The 10,497-nt window shown below is 40.6% G+C and overlaps 3 protein-coding genes across 5 annotated transcripts; 1 reads left to right on the top strand and 2 right to left on the bottom strand.

Annotated features, from left to right (window-relative positions):
* Window positions 1–163: 163 nt before the first annotated feature.
* aunip (aurora kinase A and ninein interacting protein) lies at window positions 164–2,318 on the bottom strand. Its single transcript, XM_085149143.1, has 4 exons — window positions 2,178–2,318; window positions 1,838–1,956; window positions 1,536–1,692; window positions 164–1,214 (listed from the first exon to the last, which is right to left on the bottom strand). The coding sequence occupies exons 2-4, from the start codon at window positions 1,928–1,930 to the stop codon at window positions 196–198; spliced, it is 1,269 nt and encodes a 422-aa protein (XP_085005269.1). The 5' UTR covers window positions 1,931–1,956; window positions 2,178–2,318; the 3' UTR covers window positions 164–195.
* Window positions 2,319–2,479: 161 nt separating this feature from the next.
* Window positions 2,480–7,868, top strand: vps28 (VPS28 subunit of ESCRT-I). Of its 2 annotated transcripts, none has more exons than XM_085149160.1 (10): window positions 2,480–2,571; window positions 4,410–4,476; window positions 4,591–4,619; window positions 4,811–4,848; window positions 4,941–5,030; window positions 5,122–5,227; window positions 5,317–5,418; window positions 5,745–5,798; window positions 5,890–5,981; window positions 6,931–7,868. In XM_085149160.1, the coding sequence occupies exons 2-10, from the start codon at window positions 4,434–4,436 to the stop codon at window positions 7,049–7,051; spliced, it is 675 nt and encodes a 224-aa protein (XP_085005286.1). In that variant the 5' UTR covers window positions 2,480–2,571; window positions 4,410–4,433; the 3' UTR covers window positions 7,052–7,868. The 2 variants fall into 2 exon arrangements, with proteins under 2 accessions (XP_085005286.1, XP_085005287.1); XM_085149161.1 differs by lacking the exon at window positions 2,480–2,571 and adding an exon at window positions 2,587–2,813.
* LOC146493283 (tektin-B1-like) lies at window positions 6,622–10,406 on the bottom strand. Of its 2 annotated transcripts, XR_014872032.1 has the most exons (10): window positions 10,189–10,406; window positions 9,895–10,060; window positions 9,632–9,757; window positions 9,336–9,541; window positions 8,958–9,210; window positions 8,776–8,883; window positions 8,549–8,692; window positions 8,370–8,449; window positions 7,980–8,269; window positions 6,622–7,933 (listed from the first exon to the last, which is right to left on the bottom strand). XR_014872032.1 is itself a non-coding variant. In XM_085149141.1 (9 exons), exons 1-9 carry the CDS (start codon window positions 10,191–10,193, stop codon window positions 8,065–8,067), a joined length of 1,293 nt encoding a protein of 430 aa, XP_085005267.1. In that variant the 5' UTR covers window positions 10,194–10,406; the 3' UTR covers window positions 6,622–8,064. The 2 variants fall into 2 exon arrangements, 1 of the variants encoding a protein (XP_085005267.1); XM_085149141.1 differs by having other exon boundaries at window positions 6,622–8,269.
* Window positions 10,407–10,497: the final 91 nt, after the last annotated feature.

The following is a 10,497-nucleotide window of genomic DNA, read 5'->3' as shown; positions in this document are numbered from 1 at the left end:
GCAATAATCAGACTTCTTTTTCAGTCCATGAGCTGCCCCCTACTGGCCATTAGAAAGAATGCAGGTTTACAACACTTCCCCAACCCAGAAGTCCTTAAAAAAGGATTTTTCAATATTTTATCCTCCAAAATCCACATTTTTGGAAAAAATTTGGAACAGCATCTGAAATCTGTAGTGCCTTTAAAAAGCTGTTTTTCAGTGTTTAATCACTACATTTCCCTGAGAGTCTTGAGTAAACAGCATCTCTTCATCCTCTTCCTCCTCCTCTGGCAGAGATTTGTAAGCACTCACCACTCCCGTGCTGACGTTACTCTGATCTTTGAGAGGACTCCTGGTGTGCAGACCTCTATGTGCGATTACCCTGAACCCTTCAGAGTCCTGAGTGAACAAAGTGGCCAAACTGTCCTCATCGAGTTCTCTGTTTCGCTGCTGCGGCATTTGCCTTTTGAGAGGAGAGCTTATCGGTTTTGTCCTCTTCATCTGGAAGGCAGAGCTCTCTTCTTTTGCAGCATTTTCCCACAGCTGACCTGTTTGTTTCCGAGGTGAAGCGGTTTTTGGTTGTGTCCACTTATAATTTGAAACAGGTCTGAAATGAGAGGAAGATGAGTCTTTGCTTGGGGAATTATAAGACGGTGGCGTGCTGTTTTCCTTCTCATCAATCATACAAGAAGATTGAAGATGTTTAAAAGATTTTTGAGTTGAGGTTCGTCCTTCTGCATCTATCAGTTTTCTAAAGACCTCCTCCTCATTCTGCAGACTGTTTAGGAAACTGAAGTTCTCCACTGTTGTACATTTGTGGCTAGTCTGATGAAAGTCATTTTCAGTGTACTGACTGAAAGTGAACAGCGGGTCCTGACTCCACGTCTGTGGTAGAGGTTGACTGTCATCTTGTGTAAAGATGGCATCAGAGACCCTCCTCTTACTCTGTGGTGGTTCACACTCTTCAGGCTTCTCTTCTTCAGATTCACAGTATATGTTTTGTAAAGTTGAATGGTTTTCTGAACGCGTCTGCCATAATTCTGTTTCCTTCTCAGTCATATTTTCACTTGTACACTCGTCAACCAAAACAGGCTCAAAGTTGGAGTTTTCAAAACCAACATTGCGCCCTCGTTTTTTCCCTGATGCTGTGGCTGTCGGTGTAGTTGAGGCAGATGATGAAAGAGGCTGCACTGAATCCATGTTTGGTGGCTCAGACGTGGACATCTTATTGAGGACTTTTAGAAGAAAGTAACAAAAAAATTATGTTAACACAAAATCAAATAGTTTACTGTATTAACTTGTATGCTTATTGGTCACTTCATTAGGTACACCTGTTCAATTTCTTGTTAACACAAATATTTAATCAACCAGTAATGTGACAGCAATGCAGACATGATTAAAACGACCTACTGAAGTTAAGACTGAGCATCAGAAGTGAGATGAAAGGTGGTTTAAGTGAGTGTGGACATGCCATTTTATTGGTGTCAGACAGGCTGATCTAGACCATCAGACTATAAGATTAGACTATAACTTTTGGCAGACTTTTAGATGCTTACCTCTCCGATGAGCTGTGAAAAAGGCAGATATGGAGCTCTGTTTGGTTTTTGGCATTTCTGTTTTGGTCTGAGTGAAGTTGAGTGCCACAGCCAAACTGTATCCAGCACCTTCACAAAAGGGGTTCAGCAGTTTAGAAATAGGACGGCTACGGCGCTTCTGAAAGATATAAAAGAGAACACAGTGTGTAAACAGTAATAGACAGAGACTGCAGATCAGCATTCTAGTGTATTAAATAACTGCTCTACTCAGGCATGCTGGAGAAACCATTCGGTCAGTGTTCAGACCCTGTTTACACAATTACCTGTTTAGCTTTTCCTTTCAGCTCCACAGTGTCCAGCCAAACATCACAATCCTCTTGATCAAAGGTCTGTAGTGCTGCTGCAGTGCTCTTCATGGTGGACAGCCCAGGGAAGATATGCTCTGTATGAAATAAAAACAGGATTTTATAAACGAGTTAGACATGCCGTTTATTTTAAATAAAGAATCATTATACTTTAAAAACTATTTTCGTGTCTCTCGTTGATGAACATGTTTGCAAGAAGCCTTTACTTATCTTTAACTAATTCAATAACGCTACCACAGTCCTGTGAGTTAGCTACAGTTGGTTAACATAGCTCTTAAAACAGATTTTTGGGAAATACCTTATGATTCAATGAAGATCCAGAGTAATATTTTGAGGTTTCCTTTGCAATTTTTTATAATCGTTTGTATAACTGAAACTCTCTAGTACTCGGTTCAATCTGCCGCCTTCAGGACTGTCTGCCCCTCATGATTGACTGTGTAAAAATGCCTTAATGTGGTTGTACCTAAAATGCGCGATTTAATTTAAAAGACAGTTTAAAAGTATGATATATAAAGACGTTCATAATACTCTTTCATCATAAAAATGTATTTATGTCTAATTAATAAAATTTACCGTAACAATATTCTTCGTTTCTAGTTGGGCGCGTTGGACACCTAATATTTTGACGTCTGCCGGTCCGTGCGTAGATGTGGGTGTGTTTACGTTGACGTCATCGCAGTTTTTCCGACAGGGTGAGTGAATTGTTTTTAATTTGGTTTATTGAACTCTGTTATTGAAATAGAGTGAGCATAGCACCGATTTAACGCCTGTTCTCACAATAATGATCAGTTATACAAATCTTGGTGTTTAAAATCAGCTGCCTGCGCCCCACAGTGATTAGAAATCATAGGAAGTGCTGACAAGCTAGCTTCCGCAGCTAACTAGTTAGTTCGACTAAACAAGAAATTTCATCAGCAGAAATATTCAGTGATTCGTAAGTGTTATTCTGCTGAGTGACTCTGTGTAACGTAAAATGTTTATAAACTCTCTGTGCCGCGTTGTGAAGCTAAGTTAGCAAGCCTGTAATCATTATCCGACGGTTGTTTTTTGTTGTTGTTTTTTTCGTTTTTTTTTTCTGAACAGCGAAACTCAACTGCCTGTTTGTGTGGAGCAACATTTCCATAGTGTTTGTCTATAGGTCACACTTGAAAGTGGACATTAAAGAAACTAAATTTAAGAGTTTAAGAGTGCTCGGCAGAAAGCAGACAGAGTACAAAGAGACAGAGAACAAATATAATTTAAAAACATTTACATTTGACCCCCACAGTGTGACCTTATATGTCCCCCTAAACTTAGGGTCACTGGAAGTTAGTGCAAAATTAGTGTGAATGACTTAATAGTCCAAACACCAAATGTTCTGACTATGAATGGGTTTTAATTTAATTAAGCAAGCATTGGCTCAACAGCTTTGTTAAATGCTTTTTATTTGGACTTCTTTAAGTTAGTCATCATCATGCGATTGTTGTTCCAGTGCCAGTCTTCATCATTAAAACTTGACTTTGGTGGTTACCACTGTTGCCTCACAGTAAGAAGGTCCTTGGTTCAAATCAACTGGCTGAGGTCTTTCTGTGTACTCTGTGTGTTCTGTGTTCTCTCTGAATGTGCTAGCTTCCTGTCAGAGTTAACTGGCACGTCTAAATTAGCTGTAGGTCTGAATGGTTGTCTGTCTCTTTGTCCTGCAAAAGTCTGGTGACCTGTCCAAGGTGTAGCACATCTCTCGCCCTAGCTGGGAGAACCTCTAGAAAATGGGTGCATGGATGAGTTTTCCTTACTAAGTTGTTTAGGCATATGGTGGCATTGCATTTGAAACCCAATGTATGGGTTTATAGCTCAGTGGGATGACCAGGCGACCATAACCCCATATGGCCGGAGAACAGTAGGCCCGGGTTTGAGTCTGACCCGCGGCCCTTTGCTGTCTTCCCCTCTCTCTCCCTGCTTTCTTGTCTCTCTACACACTCTCTATCGAATAAAAGCTTACATGAAGGTTGATATTTTTACTTAAAAGTATTAGTTTATCTTATGTTACTGGTGTAATTATTGAAAAGAAAATGAAACAGTGATCATTAAAAAACACCTTACACCATCTGTGGCTCACATTAAATATTTAAATTCCAGAAGGGGGGGTTTTAGTCTTTCTATAAATCTTTGGATTGTTCCTGTTGTTACACTTCTTTTATTATCACAAAGTGCATCTCATATATATTTGAAAGCATGTGCGCATTAAACAAAAATGCCATACCTAAGTGAAAATTGCAGACTATTATCTCACAATTTTCAGATAATAACCTGAAATTTTCATTTAGTTCTGCCCGTTTGTTTTTTCTTTGGGAACATGTTTCCATACATACCAATGAAATTAAAAATGCCAATTAAAAATGTTAAAATTAGGGAAAACAAAACTGTAAATATGACCGCAGCATAGATTGTCTGAAGCTTTTGTTCATAAATGGAGACATTTATGAAATGTTAGAGCTGCCTGAATATATTTGGTCACAATTATGGAAAACTATGTGAAATAAATATTTTTCAGATAACATTTTGAGACATCAGCATCATGTTCCATGGGATACCAGTCACTGGAGGAGTTGGAGGAGGAGGTAAGACATTCAGATAAATCAGTGTATAAAACTGAATTGTTGAATTTGTATAAGAGTCATCTTTTCAACAGAAAACAGCAGTAATATTTCTTGACACTGTTTTCCTTTCCACAGCTCCGGCAAATAAACCTGAGCTATATGAGGTAAATCCAACAACGTAATTCTGATTAGTTTACTAAAATAAAGAGGACTTTATTTGTTCTTTTTTTTTTAAAATAACATTTAATGCCCATGTGTAAATCATCCGTAAATCTAAACTAAAGCTGGGAATGTTATCAAGAATATGTAATATCCTTGCTGTTAAGGATAACAATCATGAATGCTGTCGTTTCAGGAGGTGAAATTATACAAAAATGCAAGAGAACGAGAAAAGTAAGTGCTTGATATGTCACCAGTGACCATTATCACTTTATAAACTACAGATTTACTGTGTTACACATGTTATAACGATCCTGTTTCTGTAGGTATGACAATATGGCGGAGTTGTTTGCTGTCGTCAAAACACTACAGGCCCTGGAGAAGGCTTACATTAAAGACTGCGTAACGCCTAATGAGTGAGTAACAGTTGAGATCATATTTAAAATATGGCACCTGTAACTTTAGCTGTGTGTTTTTTAATTAATGTGGAGTTTATGTTGGTTTCAGGTACACTGCCTCCTGTTCCAGACTCTTGGTTCAGTATAAGGCTGCTTTCAAACAGGTGCAGGGCTCTGACGTGGGCTCCATTGATGACTTCTGCAGGAAATACAGAGTGAGTGCTCGTCTGCAGTGCAGATTGTCTGTCATATTTTTCGAGATTTTATTTTTGTAATTTCTTGTTGTTGTCATATGTTTTCCTAGCTCGACTGTCCACTAGCGATGGAACGGATTAAAGAGGATCGGCCAATCACCATCAAGGATGACAAGGGCAACCTGAACCGCTGCATCGCAGATATAGTTTCAGTATGTCCTCACGACTATATTAAATATGTTAAAGAGAGAGGTATTTAGGCTGCTGGCAAGAACATTTTTTAGGATTTATTGAGCTCAGTTTTAGCTGAGTGGCCAATGTGGTTTCACTTAGTTTGGCTCAACATTTGGTAATTCCATAAAAATGAGAGTGGATATCACAAGCTTATGTTTTACCAACTGCAGGCTCAGTTCATAAAACAGACAAACTAATAAAGTCAGTGCGCTCGTTCCTAGAACTGTTTGTCCTGAAACATATTTCTCACTGCCGACTCTTAAAACTAGGAAAATATTTTGTCTCATCCTTCTCAAACATTTAGCTCTTCATCACTGTGATGGACAAACTGAGACTGGAGATCAGGGCCATGGATGAGGTAAATTTATAAATGTAAATAATATGTTATTAATAAACAATGACTGGAGTTCCAAGATACTGATTGATTGTTTGTTTTTTAATTTGTTCAGATCCAACCAGACCTTAGGGAGCTGATGGAGACTATGAACAGAATGAGTAACATGCCTCCAGACTCAGAGGCCAAGGACAAAGTCAGTCTCTGGTTAGTAACACTAGGCCGCAACGTTTGTGCTCTTTATGTCGTTGATCTCTATGTGCAGCACACCTTGAGGCAAAACATGACCAGTCAGGAAACCTGCAGCCACACCACACAGCACCTATCCAGTTCCAGAAGTGCTGATACAAGGCAGGGTGAATCTATACTGTCATGTTGTTTATGTCAAACTCTGACCCTACCATCTAAATGTTGGAGCAGAAATCAAGCACCATTTTTCCAATCTTCCATTGTCCAATTTTGATCTGCATGTGTGAATTTTAGCCTCAATTTCCTGTTCTTAGCTGACAGGAGTGACACCTGGTGTGGTCTTCTGCTGCTGTAGCTCATGTGTTTCCCTGCAAATGAAATTCCCACCAGTCGTGCTATGGTCACAGTCATTTAAATTTCTTCTCTGTGCTGTTGCTCAGTTCTCTTCAGTTCAGCAAATTGTTTTGACCGTGTTTACAGACCTAAATTCATGAAGTTGCTGCCATGTGATTTTCTGATTTGATTTTAATAGTTAACTAGTTGAACAGATATAATTGAAGTGGCAGGTCAGTAAGTGTAATCCAAAACTATCATTCATGGCTCAGACACACAAGTACTGCGTGGCTACTCTGTAGTTACTAGGATACTATAAGTTAAGGGGGAGCTGTGCAGTTCAGTGATGAAGGAAAAGAGAGGGGTTGAAGAAAAGTGTGAAATCGTAGGACTTCTTGCTAAATTGTGAAAATCTAACTTAATCCTCCTCCTCCTATTGGCTATTGGGGTAAATATTCACGGGTTTCCCATGTGTCCGTATTCATGCAAGGTAAAACTTTGTTTTGCATCTGGTGCGACCGTACCATTATCCATGCAACTAGCTGAGCAGTGGCTATAAATCTAAATATAAAGCTACCTGATCTTTGATGTGTTTATGATCATATAGTTCTCTTAACTGACATTTTTCCAACAGGCTGACCACCCTGAGCAGCATGTCGGCCTCGGATGAGTTGGATGATAATCAGGTTCGCCAGATGCTCTTCGACCTGGAGTCGGCCTACAACGCCTTCAACCGCTTCCTCCACTCCTCTTAAAGCGCCTCTCTGTCACGGATAAATCTGGAATCCTGACTCTAAAACCTGTTAATGTAAAAGAAGAAGAATGCTGCTTTCTGTGGATTTACGTCCCCTCCTCCTTCTGTTCTTCTTGCTGTACAATTGGTCTCTGTGTTCTTTAATCGGGATGTGTACAGGCCACTCTGCTGTAATCTCAGCCTCGTCAGCTCGGCTCGCTTTGTTCTGTGAGCTGTTATCCCCCCCTTTTTTCTATCCAGATTTGAGTGATAAATGCATTAACAGTGGCTGAACTTCATACTGTAACATCGAGAAGCCTATTTTATACCCGGGGTTTGCAGCAAACCAATAAACAAACATGATACAGGTGTTTTTGGAAAGATCTACATAACAGCAGATTTCTTTTCTTTTCATACCCTAATTGTATTTCTGACTTTCACATAATTTACTACATTTGTTTTCTACTAACAGGTTTTTGCTGTAGTATCGTATATAATTGTAATTACATAATTATTTGGGCTTTAAGATGATTAGTTTGCAGTTCAAAGGAATCATATTGAAACTAAGGTGAAAGAAAATAGTTCTGATTTTGATTTTTCTGTCGCTGTCTCTTCTCATGTCTTATCCATTATTTTCTTTTAAGTAAAGGGTTCATCAAGTGGGCAAAAAAGGGAGCTCACTGCCTCCCTTTTGTTGTTTACCAAATATGTTTCAGCTCCCAAACACCATTAGGGAGAACATATTTATTGCAATGTATCGTTGTAAATAATAGGTTTGATTTTTAAATAAAAGCATGTAACATCTTTTTAGGAATAAATTTTAAAAGGAAAGAAAAGAATCTACATCTAGCTTCTTTTGTGCTGTGTCCGTGTCAGATATGTGATTTATTAATCATTTTTCAATCTTTTAAAAAACAGAATATCTTCCAAAACATTTCAGGCTTGAAAACAAAAAGGAAGCGCGGACTGATTCCAAACAAGTCGAGGGGAGTTTGCTCATACGTGTTTTAATGAATAAAAGACTGCAGATGCGCCCTACTGAAAGCATTCATGATAGCTGGAGCTGCTCGTGGTCTTGTGAAGTTTGGCCTTGTTGGCGAGGACCACGACGGTGTCATGGGCAGGCTGGAATGTCTGAAGTAGGCTCTGACACTTCTTCTCCACCCCTAGGATGTGAACGTTTTTGGACAGTTTCTCCTCGACAATCATCAGGTGCTTGTGTTGGAGCTCCAGGTTCTGACTGTAAAGGATGGCAACAGAAATGAGCAACCTCGGGGTATTATGGAAGAAAATGGTGTCGTCATGATCAGTGTGAGGCTTTTGGGAATGGGCTGACTCACTGAGAGAGCTTCAGCGCCGAGCGAAGTCCAGCTCCTATTTTTACCAGGTCGTAATTCTCCAGCGTGAGGCTGATGTGCGGCTGAAGGAGGAGCAGGAGAGAGAGAAAAAGAGGGTTTAAGTTAAAATGTTTCACAGGACAGTGGAGACTGACAACAGTCATGCTTGATATGGCACTCACCAAGTCCCGGCAGAGCTCGTATCCAGGTCTATGGTTGAGGATGTCCAGGCGGTGGGAAGCATGATCCAGTTTGGTGTCACAGCTCCTGATCTCACACTTCAATTTCTGTATTTCTTTGGTCTGATCAGAAATGTCATCACTGATCTGAAGGTTAAAGGAAGTCACAGAATGATGAGCAGCAAAGAAAAAAATGTTGATTTGAGGTGATTAAACTCCAGTGCACTGACCTGCTTTCTCTTCAAGAGCAGCATTTCCTGGTTTCTGGTCAGTTCGTGGATTTTCTTCCTCAGAGCGTCGTCTGTCCTGTGGTGCTGACGCTTGTGGGCGTTTTTTATCTATAAAATTTAAATTGTCATCATAGAAGAAATGGCAAACACGCAATCAGCCTTGGATCTGAGGGTTTTCTTACATTGGCCAGAGAGAACTTCAGGTTTCCCCTGAAGGAAGAAGAGTCCTTCATCAGGATGTTGGCCGCCGTCTTCAGGTCTTTGCAGTGAGACAGCCATGTGTCATAGCCCACATGGTGAGGCTTGTACTGACCGGCAGGCAGACAGGAGCTCGGCGTGTTGAGCTCAAGGGTCATGCATTTCATGGTAAACTTGATGGCTTCACCTTTGTCATGTAAATCTGCTCCCAGCTCACTGTGGATCTTCTTCAGAGAACTGGAGGGAGGTTAAGATTTTTCCGTTATTTTCTCCACTTGCCTCTATTTTAAAGTTCTTTAAAGGATATGAAAACAAAAATAACCAGAATAGTCACACCGTGATTGTAATTCTGTGCATCAGACCTTATTTTGCTGAGCAGGATGCAGACCTGCGCCTGCAGAATTTTTCCGCTGTCTTTCGTCAGCCTCTCTTCTTTCCTCAGCTCGGCGTAAACGGGGTCTTGGCTCAGGACCGCTGGGCTCAGGGTGTTTACGACTGAAATACAGTCACTCATCAGCTGAAGGCACAACTGCATCTCTTGGAGAAAGCTGTCAACGATGTCTTTCAGCTGATCACAGGAGAGCCAAATGGTCAAGTCCATGAGAATGAGGATACAGTCACAAGTTTTTCATTCTTGATTCACCACATGTATACATGCCTTCTCCAGAGCAGTGACTTCTCTTTCCAACTGGCCCATAATCTCAGAAAACTGGGCCTGCCACTGACTGACTTCCCTGTGCCGAGAGCTGAGATACCTCATGGTGTTGCGAGTGGCAGAAGGCATCTGCAATGACAAGGAAAGAGGACGGTGTGCCAGGTATGCTTACAAACCACGCAAACACTTCCCACTTCAAGACTGTCTCTGAGCGTACAGAGAGCAAGTAAAAATATGGAATATTAAACTGTATAAAGGATCATTACCCAAGAAATATCTTCACCCATGTTGTAGACTATTTCATCTTCAAGCCGCTTGGTCTCCTTAGACTTTGGCCTGTTGCTGCTCACCAGGATTTTATTGCTGGACAGGACAGGCATACTGAATCTGACATTCAAACATGGCTGGTTGTCCTTTAGCACACACTCCGCCCTAACAGTGTGACAAAACATTGAGATGAAGCAGTGAAAATGTTTACTTCTAAAACTGTGGCCATTTGTCTGTATCCTGAGCAGCTTTTCTTAGAGATTCCATGAAACCAACTGAAAGACACGACTCACCACATGTTTTGTTACTTTGGATGAATCCTGCGAGGCGAGAGGAGACGAGACGGTACCGAGTGAACACAGTTCCGTTTTGATGAACTGGATCTCAAAGTCACAAATCAACAACAAGTTGCGTTTCAGAAGCTCAGTTCAGTCCCTGTGAACTTCCTCACCTGGGATCACGGTAACAAGCAACTCATTTGGAAACATGGCACATGGAACCATGATGCAGTCTCCATGGAGACCCCAGCATTTTTTGAGCAATTACATACATGACTTTCATTATATACAACCATAATAACTCTCCTCTCTGCATTATTTCTG

This window comes from Neolamprologus multifasciatus, chromosome 22, assembly GCF_963576455.1.
Source record: "Neolamprologus multifasciatus chromosome 22, fNeoMul1.2, whole genome shotgun sequence".
Lineage (NCBI taxonomy): Eukaryota > Metazoa > Chordata > Actinopteri > Cichliformes > Cichlidae > Neolamprologus > Neolamprologus multifasciatus.
This window is presented reverse-complemented; position numbering and strand designations above follow the sequence as displayed.